This window comes from Alligator mississippiensis, chromosome 3 (assembly GCF_030867095.1).
Source record: "Alligator mississippiensis isolate rAllMis1 chromosome 3, rAllMis1, whole genome shotgun sequence".
Lineage (NCBI taxonomy): Eukaryota > Metazoa > Chordata > Crocodylia > Alligatoridae > Alligator > Alligator mississippiensis.
This window is the reverse complement of record NC_081826.1, coordinates 199,107,204-199,124,829: the sequence shown is the minus strand read 5'-3', so window position 1 is coordinate 199,124,829 and position 17,626 is coordinate 199,107,204. Positions and strand designations below refer to the sequence as shown.

General features: G+C 39.1%; 1 protein-coding gene across 2 annotated transcripts in view; it reads right to left on the bottom strand.

Annotated features, from left to right (window-relative positions):
• Window positions 1-17,626, bottom strand: part of VPS13A (vacuolar protein sorting 13 homolog A) — a 177,331-nt gene that overhangs the window by 87,345 nt on the left and 72,360 nt on the right. For both annotated transcript variants that reach the window (XM_059724804.1, XM_059724803.1), the window contains exons 27-39: window positions 16,610-16,689; window positions 16,302-16,361; window positions 16,062-16,218; window positions 10,795-10,911; window positions 10,611-10,714; window positions 10,022-10,189; window positions 9,449-9,756; window positions 8,576-8,723; window positions 7,703-7,853; window positions 6,696-6,820; window positions 6,412-6,581; window positions 4,991-5,229; window positions 1,143-1,375 (exon numbers count right to left, since the gene is read on the bottom strand). In XM_059724804.1, coding sequence (XP_059580787.1) covers window positions 1,143-1,375; window positions 4,991-5,229; window positions 6,412-6,581; window positions 6,696-6,820; window positions 7,703-7,853; window positions 8,576-8,723; window positions 9,449-9,756; window positions 10,022-10,189; window positions 10,611-10,714; window positions 10,795-10,911; window positions 16,062-16,218; window positions 16,302-16,361; window positions 16,610-16,689 — 2,060 coding nt within the window. The remainder of the gene's footprint in view (window positions 1-1,142; window positions 1,376-4,990; window positions 5,230-6,411; window positions 6,582-6,695; window positions 6,821-7,702; window positions 7,854-8,575; window positions 8,724-9,448; window positions 9,757-10,021; window positions 10,190-10,610; window positions 10,715-10,794; window positions 10,912-16,061; window positions 16,219-16,301; window positions 16,362-16,609; window positions 16,690-17,626) is intronic.

Genomic DNA, 17,626 nt, shown 5'->3' with positions numbered 1-17,626 from the left:
GAAGATTTAAGGGGAAAAAGTTATCAATGATAATTCTCTTGGCTCTTGAAAACGAGAAATTGATTCTTCCTTTAACACAAAATAAAGATGTTTGTTTTTCAGCCTAGCTAGGTAATTAGCATGTCAAAAGTAGGCTATAGAAAAAATGTCTAATCTTACCTGAAAATAAAGCTCCATGTTTCCCTTACAGAAACCTGCTTGTAGTTTGGGAGCAGAATCAGATCTGTCACAACTGTATGGAACTACTGCCTTAAGCTCCCTACTGCTGACAGCCAGGACAAGTTAAATCTATTTCCCGTAACTAAAGATTGTGTGAAATGTACTTTGAGACAGGGAAATGGGGAAAGCAACAAATTCTCCTGCTGCAGACAAAAAATGTTATTATGCTGCCCTTGATGTTGAGACACTGTTAGTACTGGATTATAATCAAGCTGCCCTTAAGTTTAGTTCAGTGGTTCTCAACCTTTTTCATACTCAAGGCATCCCTGAGAAGTCATTTTTTTTACTATAGAAAAATAGAGCAAATTTTCTGTTGCAAAGAACTAAAAAAGGCCACAAAAGGTGAATATATTTTTAACACCACGGATTTCTATTTTAAATCTCTATGTTTAGGTCGTCAGTCATGTTTGCATTATCTTAAAATGCTAATATTGCATAGGATCCCACAACACCTTTGAAAGGATGGCAAGGTACCCCAAGATGCCACAGCACCCTGGTTGGGAATCACTGGTTTAGTTTATACAGCATATCCAGGAACCATAGCATCTTCTTTCCTTAGACTTGCAATTTTCCATCTTAAGAAAACAAAAGCTATAGATTGGGATGCTATAATCAGAAAAATTGTAGCCACAGAGAGAATACTCAACTTCAGAAATAAAAAAAAAACTTAACACTAACAGGTACATTTATAAATACCATAAAACCCTAACCCATTTTTCTGCATGTGACAAAATAAAAACATTAACAGCATAAGATACATCTGAACCACAGACTGTCAAATGGCTATTCACACGAGACTAATTTTTCCTAAATATCTTCAGCATTATATCCACAGACTCAGGATTATAACTATTTCATTTCCTGTATGTCAAAAAAGACTTAGTACACTTGTTATAATTTGCAAACACGTAGGGCAAACTCACCGTGGTAATATTCCCTTTTCTTTTTTCTGGAAGAAAGGGGCATGCTTTCATTTGCATCTCTTTAACAGCAGCTGTCATTTTATATAACTGAGGGGAATTTTTAATGAAGATTTCACATTGTGTTGTAAGTACTAATGAACGAGCCTCACTTCTTGTTAAATCAGCCACAAACACAATCTCTGGATTTTTAACAACAACATTAATTTCCATTGTCGATACTGGCTGCACAGATGCTTAAAAAAAAAAAAAGTTAAGTTAAACTTATTCAAACTCATGAAGAATTATACAATATATTGTCATCAGTATTTACAGGCAGAGTATCAATATTACCAATCATGATCACAGTATCAATATGTAGTATCAATATAACCCTTGTTTTTAATAAATGCTCACTTAAAGTGATTTTTTTAGATAGTACAGTAGAGATTTCATGACAAACGTAGAAGAAATGAACAGCTAGAAGGAAAATTGAGGTGGGGAAATTAGAAGTAAGGACCATACCTGTGGCAGAAAATGCTGAAATTATTGTTAAACTGTACATAATTAATGAAGGTAATCTGTTCTATTGTATTCTAGATTTTTCTCCCAATATTTTAGTTGAGTAGTTTCCTCATCCAACTTTAATGAGCATCTACATTATTTGCCAAAATTTGCATACCAATACCTTTACACTCTCTCTCATGTTGTCCTTTATATGTTGGAGGAGCTCTTTGTATTAATTCCTAAATCCACTACATTATCCTCTTTTAAATCAGCTCTTGAAACTCACCTACACTATCGTGTCTACAAACCATTCAACAGAATGGACTTGCCAGTTGCCATTCCGTGACTATAGCTAATTTTGCTAATCCCAGTTATCTCACTGTCATCCTGTGCCCCTCTAACATTTGAAATGCTTACTTTCTTGAATTAGATTTAGGCTGTAGACTAATCACGTTATGTAAATGGAAATCTCTCATGAATAGCCTTTTCTGAAACAAATGTGTGAACTTCAAATAACCCCTTCAGATTTCAAGAAAAAAAAGCCATAATTGAGGATTATACAAAATTCCCACAAAGTCCAAAATTACAGGTCTAGCTGGTGTTAAGAGTCCGACCTCAGAACCTATGTGAAAAAGGATAAAAACATTTTAACCATTCTGCTGCTCTTGGTTTATTGCTTTATTTCCAAGTACTACTTTTGGGATGATTAGGAAATGAGGAATAAAAACAATTCTTCCCCCCCCAGAATAGCTTCTTTTACTCCTTTAAGTAGTAACAAAGACCAAGATTTTAAAAAACAGTGAATGAGCCTAGGTGCCCAATCTGAGACAATTTAAAAGGATTATGGTTTTCAGAAGATGAGTACTTTCTGAAAATCAGACTCAACAGTTCGAGCACTTAAAAACTGAGGCACCTCATAACAATAGTCACTTTTGGAAAGAAGAGCTTTAGTTCTATTGTAACATTATTTTTAGAGAATTTTCTTGGAAATTATAGGAAAATAAAGGAATATGAGCAGCTGAGGTCTCTGAGCCCCTCTCTTCCTCCTTCAGTTTCCGCTTCTTGCCCCAGGCAGGGAAGGCAGGGCAGGGCAGCCTGTGGCGCTGTGCAGCCTGCAGCTGGAAAGCTCTGGGTGGGGGCCAGGGCACACAATGGGGAGCAGGGGGAGGTGTGGGGAGCAATGGCTGGTCCAACACCCCCCCCCCCCATACACACCAGTATGCATGGGGGGACCAGAAGCAGCAAGGCATAACCACCCACCCATTTCCCAGATCAGAAAATCACCAGTCTAGGGAGAAGACAGGGAGCTTCAGCGGCTGCTCCAGTCCTCTCCCAAGCCCATATGACAGGGGACTTGAGCACAACTCCTGTTCATTTTTCAGACAGAGAGCCCTAGTTTGGGGAATGGGCAGGGGGCAAGGAGCACTACAGGAGCAGAATGAGGGAGCAGCAGGCAAACCTGCTGCTTGGTCCCTTAACCAAGGGACCAATAAGGGGAGCAGGGAGGGGCAAGGAACAGGTGGCTCAAACTCCCTTCTCAGACCAGTCCAGGAGGGGACTAGAGTGGCCACCTGGGGAGCTCCACCTGCTCCCCAAACTGGGGACCCCCAGATTTGCACTGATGCTCCCATCCTCTCCCAGGCCAGACAAGGAAGGGAACATACAACTGTTTATTGTTGCAAGAGTACTCTCTCACAAGGGAGATCTTTCAGGTTCACACTTGGAAGATCTTTCTCCAAGAACAGGTATATTTCCTCTGGGAGAAACTGAATGAACACTTATATGCTTGTAGTATCTACTGGGACAGCAGCAACTCTCCCAGTAGAAATAAAATTTGTCTGTACATGGCCCTTGTATGATCCCATGCATAGCCTAGACCAGGGGTCAGCCACCTACAGCCTGCTTTATCCCTCAGAGATTGGATCTGGTCCACATTTTACAAAAGGCACGCCAATGCTCAGTTATTTGGTAAAATATGAAATATGGAACTGTGCAAGGGCCAGCTAACCCTCTTGCTGCTGGCTCCTATGGGAGATCTCCATAAGTTGCAGCTCTCTTCCCTCAATACTGCAACCTCTACTCACCCAATTAATTACTCTAAATTGTCCTTTGTAACATCTTTCAGAAGAGGCTACATTTGGGAGTGAGGGAGGGGAGAAGGGAAAGGCATTAGCCCCTCAGCACAGAGGAAGAACTGGGGTGCAGCAGCAATTGGGCAGCTGGTAGCACCTCCAAGTTGCAAGGGGTGGCCTGCGGTTAAATAAAAGGTTGCCAATCCCTGACACAAGCTATAGGAAGACTTCCCGTAAGTGATTTCCACTACTGAGCCCAGCCAAAAAAAAATCTAGCTCCCAGTCCATATATCAGAAGTTACTGTTAGGCTCTCAACTGGAGAAGTGTTAAGACTAAAAAGATGGTGTATGGCACTGCTGACTACTACTATGATTTCAGCTGCGTTAAGTATGCCTTTGATACTGCATTTAGAATGGAGGTTGGTTGGCCAACTTCATGTAAATGTCAAGGTTTTTTGGGTTCCCCACTCCCTTAGGTTCTCTGAATATCCCAATCCTAGTGTGCATTCTTTTACCAGCCATTATGTATTTCAATTTAGAGTAGGCAGTTTATATGTCAATCCATATGAAACCACCATCATCCCTGCAGACATAATATGGAAAGGTAGAAGAGAAAGAGTTTGAAAGTTCTCAAATGTCAACATTTTCTGTCTTCCAAATAAGGAAGTAAGTCATGAAGACTTAACATCAGTTATCTTCCCTTTTCTCAGTTTCTTTAAAATAAAATGTAGCTTATTTGTAAAATTTCAGGAACTATCATGAACAATTATTATCTTAAAAGTTGACGTATAATATTTAATGTTAATATTTTTCTTTTGAAAAAAAGTATCTTTTCCTACTGCAGAAGCCAAAAAATAAATTGTTGCTGGAAGATTCTGTAGTAATAGATTTTATTTTAACAAAGCAAAGAAAGCATATTAAAAGAGCTCATCAATATAAGGAAATAGCGTGTATTATTATCTTTATATATCTAAAGAATGAAGCATCATTTAACAAACAGAACACCCTCTCTCCAAAACATCTCATGCTTTACTGAAAGTCAGACCAAAGAAAGAGGGTAATGGGAGGAAATAGCCCTTCAAATGTACATTATGGTAGGCTGAAAATATTTAGCAGTGGAGTGCTAACTCAAAGAAATAAAGTTGCTAAGATGGAAGTGAAGAGAAGCAAGATTGTTTGACCAAATGGAAAAGGAAGATGGCTCTACACAAAAGAACCAGCATGGGAGCAGTAGGAATGAATGATGCTTCTCTCCTGACTCTTGATACATTAACAGCTCAATCAGATACTAACCTTGTTCCTTTACAGCTACAGATTCCTTTACGGCTAAAGATTGTTTGACAGTTTTCTGAGCTGCAGCACTTTCCTCATTAGCCTTTAGGAATACATCTGCAACAGTAAGTAGAAATTCCATACTTGCACAGAGGTATATCTCTTGAACAATGGTATTGAGAACAGTGCCATCTCTCCCCTGCTTGTAGTTTATATCCACCATGTCTTTCTTTTCAGATCCATGTTTCATTTCCACCATTCTGAAAAAGAGTTAGAGCATACACGATACCTTAAAAAGCAGCCCCTTCATGTTAACATATTAACACTTTCAAAGTTCTTATTTAGTCTAAAATAGGTCTTGGTTTCTTTTTTTTTTTTTATAAAAAAGCTGTGGTTATATTAACATGCAAAATAGAGAGCAACTCTAAAACATGACCGTTTTTAAATTCTATCTTCTTATCAACTCTGCTTGTGTAAATTACAAATGTTGTCTTCCTCCTAGCAATGAAAAGGCAACAAGTTAAGATGATGTTCCATATTCTAGCCTTTCTATCGCATTAGCAGAATTGTTTATCAATTTCCAATTTTTTTGTTTTTGTTATTTTTAGACATAGAAAACTTAGTAATAGTAGATAACACAAGTGCTGTAACAAGGAATAGCTAGAAGCAATGGTATTGCACAAATCCAAAGGAAGACAAAAATTATAGAACAGCTTTCTTCCACTCTTTAGGATAAACAGATGCACAAATTCTATTTTCTAATTGTAAAATGACAATAACTGAACACAGCTATTTTTCAAACATTTCTTTTCCGACGGACTTGTACCATGATACTGTACATGCACTTGTTCACTAATGGAAAAAAGGTCACTCATTGGGGAGGAGACTACTGGAAAATAGCCATGTTTTCAGTGATGGTGTACATACTTTCTGTGCAGGGTTAGTATTTTTTGAATATCTGGCTGAGGGGAAAAAAAAAAAAAAGAGGTATTCAAACATTCTGAATGAACCTTGTAGAACCTAAAGTATTATAATAATGCAGGCACCATAAAAGCATGTTGAAACCTACAGATGAGTTACTAAATGTAGTCTGGAAGCCTCATTTTAAAATGTAAACACATGCTATTTTATTGATGCATGTGAAAAAATTAAATGGATCCGACTGTCAAATAAAAAGAATAGCATTTGCCCATCTAGCTCTTTTATTTATAAAATGAAACCCTGGAACTGGTTTCTATATGCTCCGATTTTATTTTACTTAAATTGTTAGGCCCCAAACAATATCTATAATAAATAGTAATGTGCATAAAAAAGTAACCTAATTGTTTTTAAGCTAAACTTCCAAAACATTTAAGATCAATAGCAATTTATACAGTAGGGTTACTTATGGCGCTGCTTAGTATGACAAGCAACAGTTTCATCTTTTATACAGACACACACACCTTGGAGTTGCCTTCTGGACTGTCAGACGTTTATCATCTAATGTGCAGTTTGCTAATTTGACTAAAGCATTCATTGAACCATCAGATAGCATTTTGACAGCAGCTGAAATCAAGACCAATTTAAACTCTGCGAGTTTTAAATTATCATCTCTTTGATTCAAAACTGAAACCTATGCAAGGAAAAGGAAACAAAATTTAAATTAAAATAAAATGAAAGCATTTTTGTATATCTGTTTATAACCTATACAATTATATCATTTCTGGTTTTATAAAGGTTTGTTTACCTGTTTAGAGTTTGGACTATACAGTACCAAAGTCAGACAATCAAATTGGAAGTCCAATTTTAGAGTTGTTTTAGCTTTAACAGGTGAATGCAATTCCACTACAGCAGATGTCACCACAGTTACTCCTTTCAGAAATTAAAGACATTTATATTACTAAAACATAATCTTGTAACAGAAAAGACAATTACTTACAAAGAGACTTTGTCACGTGCAACGTCTCAAAATACTCTGGTTTCCCTGAATCCATTCTTATGTATAGCATAAATTATTATTTTAACTTAACAACACATACAGCAATCCAACTTAAAATTCCACACTAAGTAATGCATTTTCTAAAATGTGTACATAATCATAATTCCTGTTGCAACAATAATAAAACCTTCTTTATGTTCATCTGTTCAATTTTTTCAAGAATTCAGGGAACTAATAGAACTTCTATTTTATGTGCAAGGTAGTTTTAAAGATAATTGAATACTGGGGGCAAAAATGGCTTTTGTGGCTATGCCTTATTGTTATAAAGAGTGTTCACATATGTACATAGGAAAAGATCATAAGTACTGAGGGCAAACTGATAACAAAACCAAGAGGAGCCCAAATGTAAATAAGGCAAGGTTTTTATAGCATGATTTTTGTAACGTAGCATGCGTACTACATTATTGAGAAACCTGTCATGATTTACTGGAGTGCATACAATGGAGTTTTTTTAACCCTACCAATCATAGTTGACATGTTATTAAGTGTCTTATGTAGCCTCTATAATTGCCAGTAGAGTGGACTATAGACATCTAAAAAAATCCATAGCAGACCTTCTTTCTATTTTTTAAAATAATTTTACATCTGATCTATTTTGAATATATCCAGAGAAACAGGGCTACAATATATAAATGTTTTAAATGCAATTAAAGCAGGTGTTTTTTAAGATTAGCAATATGTAATTCTACCAAAAAAGTTAACCTGAAAATGCCACATAAGAATACTGGATTGTTGCTGGACTTTCACAAACTTACCTGCAGAGTGCTGAGAAGTACTGAGTGCATCACTATAGTTGCTATTTGTATCTTTTGATTCTGGCAAAGGAGGTGGTGTACCAGAATTGTCCCATAAATTTTCATTCAGTGTCCTTAATATAGTGGCTATGTCTTCTTGACTGAGAATTAGCTTTAAAAAAAGTGGGTTTTGGTATGAACACATTAGTTAGCATTCCCTATTAGTATTCAACTACTCTGCTACCTCCCAATACCAATAAAAACTATGGCAAATCTGACTGTTTGCTCACTAGACAACAGAACATGGCAAAAGCATGCCCCTCAAACCTAAGCCTCCCAAATACTTAAAAAAAAAACAAAGAAAGCAGAGAAGCAGCAGCAGCCTCTGCAAACCAGCAATGGTTCTCATATGATGGAAGTGTCCCCTCACCAAAATCATTCCGACTCACCCCAACAGCAACAGGAGATGCACCTCTTACAGCCACTACCTAACTGCATGGCAGGAAGACATACAGTTCAGCAGTGCCCATGAGAACGTTAACCCAGTAGCTGTTGACCAAGCAGACACCTTTCCCTGCAGCACCAGGAAGGGGGAGTGAAGCTGACACAGGAACTCTTCCGCTAGTTCCACATAGCCAAAGTCTCCAGCCCCCTGACACCATTCTAGCAACCTTCCCTGCCTTCCCCTTAGTCAGCCTTTGGACTTCAGAAATAAGCTTCTGCTTATTATTCACCACTGCTCTTTTTTTTCAATCCAGAACAGTGAAAATATTCTCTGACTTCTACCTCTTCTGATCAAATGATAACCCAACTAAGAAGTTTTGCTTTCACAACCCAAGAAGCCATTAGCTTCCCACAAATATTTTATTGCCATTTTCAGTACCAATCACTTACATTCATAGGCTTGAGCCATCCAGATATTGCTATATCAGGAATCTCAGTATACCAAGCAGCAGCTAAATTTCGTTCAACAACAATTTCAAGATTTACAGGCTGCAATAGCTGTATTTCAGTTTGCAGTGAACCTCTCTCAAATGATGACCTGTATATAAAATATAACTATATTCAAAACTCTCACACAAATGTTCTGGAGAACACAAGCTTGAAACATTTTTCAATTTTCCTTACTCTACTGTTTGCAGTCTCTTTACATAATAATGTAAAGCATGGATGTCAAACTCCCTTGGTCCCCTGGGCCAAACCCAGGCCACATGACTCCTTGCAGGCTAGATCTGGACCTACCTTCTGTGGTGGGTTTAGCAGCATCATGTAACCACTGGGGTTAGTTGCAGCAAATGCCTACCCCTCCCCTACTAATGAATGTCCCTAGAAGTGCTCTGTATGCCAAAATTATGTGGCTCCATGACGAATTCCTGGCCCCTTCAAGAAGCCTACAGGCCAGATAATATAGCTCTGCAAGCTGGATCCAGCACAGGGTGGATCTTTGATACCCCTACTGCAGAACATGTTACTAGATGGTGAATGACACAGTGAGGTTTAAGTATGTTAACCGGGGATATCTTAACTGAACATTTCCTCCTATAAAAGGTTTTGTGTATGCGGCTGTCATTTACAATAAGGTAATTACATTTTCACTCATGTTTTATTTTATAATTTATTTACAGTGGCAGACATGCATGGTGCTATAATAACTATAAATCTGTTCCTCAGAAAAAAAACATTTTTCTTACAGCCAACCTGAGGCATTCCAAAATAATTATATTAAAGGGTTTTTTTTAACTAAACAAAAACTTACTACTAAGTTACCTGTACAGCTTTAGTTCACTCAAATTCACTGTCATTGAGTCAACAACAGGTGGAAGGGCACATCGTAGTTTTGTTTTAGCAATGAAGAACTTGTTCCTTACGGTGATACGACCAAAATCAGCAACCAAAACATTAGTCGACACAGCTGACTGTGGCACTATGACTACGGGTGCTTTAATATTGACATCCAATGCCATTCGGGAACACCTTTGTGCCAATTCTTTCACACCTGTAGCTGCTTTCTCTGCTGCTTGAACAGTTGCTTCAGTAACAGCTTCCTTAGCAGCTTGAAAGTTGTTTATAAAAGCCTGGAGAAAGAAGTGGAAAAAATTGTATTGATGCTGCTGAATAGCTGACTTTAAAACTCGGTCCAAATATCAAAGTATTTTAAGAGCTGACATTTTATCTACAGAGTTTTTTATCCCACTAGAAATATAATATAATGTCATATTTCCATTTGCTATGTAATGTTTGTAAATCAATATCATCTTTACTTATGCCTTCTGCACTTCTGGTATGACATGGCTATCTGCATGTCTCAGAACGCGGGGGAGGAAATCAGATTTGACTTACCAATATAGATGAAACAAACTTGTTGACAAAAACAACTTGAATGCAGCCAACAGTTAAGTAAACCTGGCTGTCAAAAACATTCATATCTACATAGGCACCACCATCTGTAGCGTCCATATAAGACACCATTTTAAAACTGAAGACTTCTTCGCCTGTGATATAAACAGCCTTAAAACAGAGAAAAAAGGAACTGTAACATGCATAACAAATTATGTTCCCTATCAAAATTATCTTAATACAAAAATAAGTAATAATTCATATATTCCTAAGGAGTCTTTAATCTACACCACAGAGAATTTTACAAGTACTTAATTTTAAAATCCTTGCAACAAATATAAATATTGGATTAGAATCCCAGTTGACGTAAATTAGCTCAAAGTCACTGGGAGCCTTAGGGTCAATAAAGGACAGCTCGGCACAAACCACAGTTGTGATGGAGTGGAGTTTATGTTCTTGAAAAATCAGGCACATATCTCTTAGCAGCAAAAATATTCTCAGCAGATAAACAGCATTGAAAGCATAGCTAAATGGTGCAGTCCAGTAATTAAATCAAACTTACTCTCTCAAATCAGGTAGAGAGAATTCATACCTTTTTATACAATGCCTTCTCATCAGAATCCATAATACTTATGTTCTTTAATTTTGCAATCACTTCAGTAGCTGCTTTTCTCATGACCACTTGGCTGTCCAGACCTTAAAAACCCAGACAAAATGGTTAACTGGTATATCTGTTAAAAAGTTTTGTATGTACACGTTCAAAGTTTTACTCTTACCTTCAATGTGAATTTCAGATATCCTGTGTTTTTGTTCTCTAATAAAAACCCGTAAACAGGATAAATCTGCACAGATATGGAGATCCACAACATCCTCATATTTGGATTTTTTTGACTCTGTGGGAAAATTGCAATCAATACTAAATATTATTGTTTCTCTAATAGCAGTCTCAGTTAAAAGATACTTGTGCGGTTTTCAGTCTACATTTTTATCTAGATTAAAAAATAAAAATAAGTGTATACAGTCCATATCCCTTCCTACAACAAAATACGGAAGATTCACAGAGCAAGGAAAAGGAAATGTAAAAGGCAGCCTTTCTACCACCTTCATGCTAAGTCTACTGTGTACATGGCCTGTACCAATGAAATAACTGAGTATATTTACATCACCTGATACCAAGCAAGTGAAATGACAGATAGGAATCAGTGGTATGCAAGTAAGTCCCATTTGTATCATAATGCCGCTGATATAATATGATTTACAATCAAGATTTTATTAAATGGTACTACCCTCGTTTAAAATCAACACCAATAGTTCTCAACTGAGGTATAACTTATGTGCACTTTTTCTGGGAGATACCATGCAGGGCTGCGCTAAAAGAGCTGGTAGGCAAGAAAGGGCTTGCCTGCTCGTTTTAGGCTTTATCAGATAACGCTAATGAAGGAGGAGTACGCGTTTGTGCTGCAGCCCTTCCCAGTCTGACTGTACACACGGATTGTGAGGCACTTATCTGGTGGCAGTACCCCATCTTAGAACCACTGAAGCAAGCTGAGGGAACACACCAGTGGTTCTCAACCAGGGGTACTGCCAGGTTTAAAGTTGTCGAAGGGTGTCCTGAATCTAAAAAGACTGAGAATCACTGGTCTACAAACACAATGTCTGACATCAGGAATCTGTAACATTTACAGGCAAGTCAGACAGGCATATATAACAAGCCAGAAAAAAGAGGAATTCAACTGGACTCCAGAGCAGCCACCAGTTAACTAACTTACTGAATACTTCATCAATTTGGCATTAGTTTTCACTCAAGAACTACCATATTTACTTGCTTACTACATGCAACTTTCTTCCCAAAAATAAGCTATCCAAAATTGGCGTAGGATCACAAGACTATAGAAAAGCAGAAGAAAGAAAGTAGAAGTAAAAGGAAGTTCATGAGGCCATGTGGTCCAGCCCTCTCCTCAAAGTAGGATCATCCCTGACCAAAGCATTTCAGTCAAATGTTGGTCTAACCTGCTCTTGAAAGTTTCATAGGGATAGTGATTCCAAAACTTCTCTAGGAAGCCTGTTCCAATGTTCAGCTACCCTCAGAAAATTCTTCCTAATTTCCAACCTAAAATTGTCCTACTGCAGTTTAAGATCACTGCTTCTAGTCCTATCCCCTGCAGCCACAGAGAAAAGTATTTCCAATGTCTTTATAAACTCTTGTCAGGTATATAAAGACTGTTATCAAATTCCCACCTCAATCTTCTCTTCTCCAGACTAAATAATTCTACTTCTTTCAACCTTTCCTAACAACTCTCACTTCCCAGGAGTCTAATAATTTTTGCTGCTCTCCACTGGACTCTTTCCAAGCAGTCCACATCTTTCTTCAAAACTGGATAAAAATACTGATCAGTGCCAAATGGAGTACTAGCATCACTGCTCTTGATTTGAAAGCAACACTCCTTTTAATACAACCCAATGTGATGCATTTTTGTTAATTTTTTGTTTGTTTGTTTTGGTTTTTTGCAACAAGAGCACACTATTGGCTCATACTCCTCTTGTGGATCACTAAACTCCCCAGGCCCTTCTCTGTAGTACCACACCCTAAACAATCTTTCCCTGGTCTGTATTTGAGCATGCAATTATTCCGTCTCAACTGCACAACTTTGCACTTGTCCTTGTTGAATCTCATTCAATTGATTGAGGACCATTACTCCAGTCCATCTAGGTCATTTTGGATCTTAGTCCTACCCTCTGGAGCAACGGTTCCCAATGCGGTGACGCAAATGCCATGGATAAAACTTCAGAAGAATACCAAGTAAAGGGAAGCTGCATTTTGAAGTTGCGGATCTAATGCAATTTTAAGTAATGGATGAGATGATCAGATTGATCTAAATTTGAAACTTTAATATTCATATTAGCACCTGCTGCTTTTTCTTTTAAATTCGAATGTGCCCTTGGACACAAATGCTGGGAACACCTGCTATGGAGTATCTGGAAGCTCCACTAAATTTGGCATTATCTCCATGATATTTGCTAAATCTGCAATCAATCCTATTGTACAAAACATTAACAAAGATGTTAAGCAATATCAGGCCCAGGACAGAATCACTGGGGTATCCCCTTTGATACTTCCTCCCAACTAGTAGACACTGAATCATTAATGAGTACTTGTTGAGCACAATGATGCAACTAGTTATGTATCCACCTTAGAGTATGTTTATCTAGTCTTTAATGGGACTGTCATGGAAGGCAAACTCTTAGCTGTTTGTCTACTTCCCCATCTTTGCTGCCAGTTACACTTGTCATTTGGTAACTAACTTTATTCATGAAGACTGAAGTAAAAAGGCATTAAATACTAGACTGTCTTCTGCATGTGCATGTCTGAACTAAGCTGATTTCCACATGCAGCAAGGGCAGTACCTGCTCTTCAGCATTAGTTGCTCAGCTAAAATTAGAGGTTTAGCCCAATTTGGCAGCAGCTGTACAGCAAAGGGAGGGCAAGCAATACTAAAAAAATGTGGGTTTTTAGCAGAAAGCCCCCTCTTCCTCTTGCCTGCATTTGCTCTCCTCTTTTTGGATATGTTTCTCTTCTTCTACCTTTTCTTCCTTCCTCTTTCTTTCAGTATAAGATAAGGAATTACGTTTTAAAGTTTGTATGTGTATATTTTGCATCTCCCCTTGTATTTTGGTATTTTGATCTATTTGTGTGCCATGGCATTACTCTTGTAGCTTATATTTTATACTCATCACCTTTTAACTAAATGTGTTTAGTTTCAGAAGTAAGTTATACATTGTAACAATGTTAACAAGGGCAGGAATCAAACTGCCGCTTCCCTGTATCAGGTGGACCCCTGAAAGAGCGAGTGAATCAGTGACTGAATGCGTAACACAGTAGCAGGCAGCAATTAACACCTAGGAAAACTGTAGATCTACCAAGGGAAGAAATCAATAGGAGACAATGTAGCAACCGGGAATTCTCTAAACTTCACTGTTCAAGGGCTAGAAGCCCTGGTCTGAGTTAATCAACACTGGGGACCAACTTTTGGGCTGAATATCTCCAGATCGACCGCTCCCAGAGCCCTATTCAAAATTCATCAACGGACTCCCAAACCGCACATACATGCGGAAGACCCCTGGGGCTGACAGATGCCATCCAGTAGCCACCGAGGGGGAAGTCCCACGAGGGTCAATGACCCCTGGATTGGGCAAACCTGAAAACTTGGGAGCCACCAAAAGTCTGCCAAGGACAGATAAAAAGCAGTGAAAAGTGACCCTCAGGGGTGCCCTCTTGATCTCCAACTTGACCAGCACCCGACCTGGCCAGCCAGAAGGACCAGCCAGCAACCCCCTTCTGGAGGATAACACCATGCTGAAAGAAGCCTCGACTGGCCATCGACGGCAGACTCCAGAACCTGTGGGATAGGCATACCTGACTCTTGTAGCTCACTAGTGTGTGTGTGTGTGTGTGTGTGTGTGTGTGTGTGTGTGTGTGTGTGTGTGTGTGTGTGTGTGTGTGTACGGACCAGTCCCAAGGTTTATGATTTAACTTCATTACAGTGTTTCAATTCACCTAATAAACCAGAATTTTAAGGATCCCAAGTTGGACATTTGTAGCCAACAGGTTCTGCCCCTGCTGCACAGGTCCAGCATTAAGCCATGACTAAAAAAAGAATAATCCTTTTTCCTTCATTCTGTCTTCCCCAAGCTAGGCATATCTTATTTGAGGGCATGAGGTATGCAAGAAAATATGATAAATACAGAACCTTTAACTTCCTTTATAACCACTGACAGAGTAAATTATTTTTGAATGGTACTGAAGAGCTAGGTTCACACAGACAAACGCATCTAATTGTTAATTTTCTTCTACAGCAGGGGTGGGCAAAATAGAGCACACAGGCCAAATGTGGTGTGCCAACTGATTGGATCTGGCCCGCAGGGGGGGTGATCCACCTGGGGCTAAGCCCTCTCTGGGGCAACCTAGGACATGTACCAGCCCACGCCTACAAGCCCCCTCATCTCCAGCAGCGGCTCATCTTGTTCCTGCTGTGCTGCTCCAGGCCAGGAGGAAGTTTCAACCGGGTGGCTCCTACCCCGATGTACAGGGCTTCACATCTAGCTCCGACTGCCTTCAACCCACTCTGCCTGCTGAGTGGGTGGAAGGCAGCTGGAAGCTGCAGCTGGAGCCACGTCTGATGGGCCAGGAGCCGCCTGGCTGAAGCTCCTCATTGCCTTCCACCCACTTGAACCACCTGCCCCTGATGGGCGGAGTGGGTGGAAGGTGGTCAGGAGCTGGAGCCAGAGCCTGAGCCCCAGGTGCTAGGGCAGGAGCTGCCCAGCTGAAGCTTGCTCCTGACACAGAGCGGTGCAGCAGGAGCAGGAGGAGCCGCTGCTGAGAGTGAGGGGAACCAAGCAACACCCAAGTGGCTACAGCCACACTAGGAGCAGCCCCATCAGTAAGCTGTGCATGCTGGCTGGGGCCAGGCTGGTGGGCACAGGCACAGCATGGCACAGGCAGCCCTGGGCAGGGTTCAGCCCATGCAAAGTGCCACGGGGACTCTGCTGTATGTACTCCCTGCCCCCTCCTCATTCCCCTGCTGGCTCCCAGGACCTAGTGCCCAGGCAGCCCCCCAACACATGCCACCCACGTACTCCATACTCCCCTACAGGGCAGGGGCTGCTAGAGCTGTTTTTCACTAGAACTGGAGAATGCAAAAGGTTATTCTTCCTCTCCCACTTGCAGTCAATAGGTTATTCCTTCTTGACTACTTCCAGCCAAGTACTTTTCCTACATCTTCAAAGAAACATCTTCTCTAGTATCAGGAACCTGTTTTCACTAGTACAAATGAGGCAGCTGTCATATGTTTCAAGTAATGTGGCAAAGTCTAAATAGGCCTTCACTAACCTGATATTTCACACAGGCTGTCAGCTCACTCATTCACAGTGTTTCATATAATTAGGAATAAGACCTTAAAATTATCTTTTGCCTTTTTAAATGAGAGCATAGATTAGGTGGAAGAAGAGATAAAGGGCAGAGCAAAAGAAGGGAAAAAAATCTTACTTAATTTCTTAAGGACATCTTTTTTCTCCTCCTCTTTTTCTTGAGCTAGTTCGTCTGTTACTTTAGTCTCTTGCTTTGCTAAAAGATTACTTAGGTAATTCATAGCATTCAGAAGTGCTTCAGTATGCAAATGAACATCCAAGGAAGAGAAATTCACCTAGAAGAAATTATATTTATTGGGAGTATATTTTAAAAGTATACAAATCAAAGTATGTATCATACCTCAAATGAAAGTCATACCTTTAACAACTGTAGAACATTCTTATAAGTAGTTTTCAGCTCTGGTCCATTAATATCAGTCTATTTCCCCACAGAGAGAGGGAAAAAAAGAGAATAAATAAAAAATTGCAAGCCTCATACAGAAAATTCACTGAAATAAACATTTATTTACCACAGGTCAAAATTAACTATGAAATGCATTTTTTTAATATTGTACATGTAAGCAGTAGAGACTAGTATATACAAGTTAACAAAAATTCAAGAAAATATGCATCTAAGTACTACTACTAAAGGCTTGCAAATCAAAGTTAACTTTTTGGTTTTCTTACCTTTACGTACTCCAGTGTAAGAAGATCATCCTCTGTGTTATCCAGAGTTGTAATGATATACACAGGTTTGTCATTGTCATCTTTAAAAAAGAAAAAATACATCTGAAATGACATGTATTACATTTTCCGTCAAGAAAAGGCAAATAATTGCAGATGTCTGCAAGTACTCTGATCACGTACAAAAACATTTACATAGTAATAAGCCTGACCTTCAGCTTTATTTGTGTGTGTCAGAGCAGTAGCAACTCACTGGCCCCAAAATAACTAGGCCTTTCTATTAATAGTAGCAGCACTGAAATAGTTAATGGCAACATCTGGATTTTTATCATTATGCTTTAGAGGTAAAACCACACTGTGATGAACCAAAGCAGAACTGGACTGCAAACCAGATACAACTGAATACAGCCATGTTTTCTTGCAAATTTTTCCTTGAAATTATTTGAGCCAATGAAGTGTAAGATTTTGCACAAAAACAGTGCAACTAGGCTGCATACAGACTCCATCTTTTCCATGATCAGTAAATCTATCAATAAAAGATACAGAATGATAAAAAATTAAGGTTGGAAGGGACCACGGGAGGTCATCTAATCCAACCCCCTGCTCAAAGCAGGACCATCCCTAATTAGATCATCCAGGCCAAGGCATTGTCTAGCAGGGTCTTAAAAACCTCCAAGGATGAAGACTCCACAACCTCTGTAGGTAACCTCTTCCAGTGTTTTACTACCTTCCTAATGAGAAAATTCTTGCTAATATCTAATCTAAACATCACCTGCTGCACCTTGAGACTGTTGCTCCTTGTTCTGTCATCTGCCACCACTGAGAATATGTGGTATATGAAATATAAATGCAATTCTCATTACAGTTACAATCAAGTCTCTTACAAACATAGATCAGGTTCATGAGAGCTTGCTTCTGGAAGTAATGTTAAATTCAATCTGGCTCAGAAATAGAGGATTTTATGAATGACAATGTAAAAGAAATATTTCCTATGATTTTTTTCTCCCCCTCCTCCTGTTT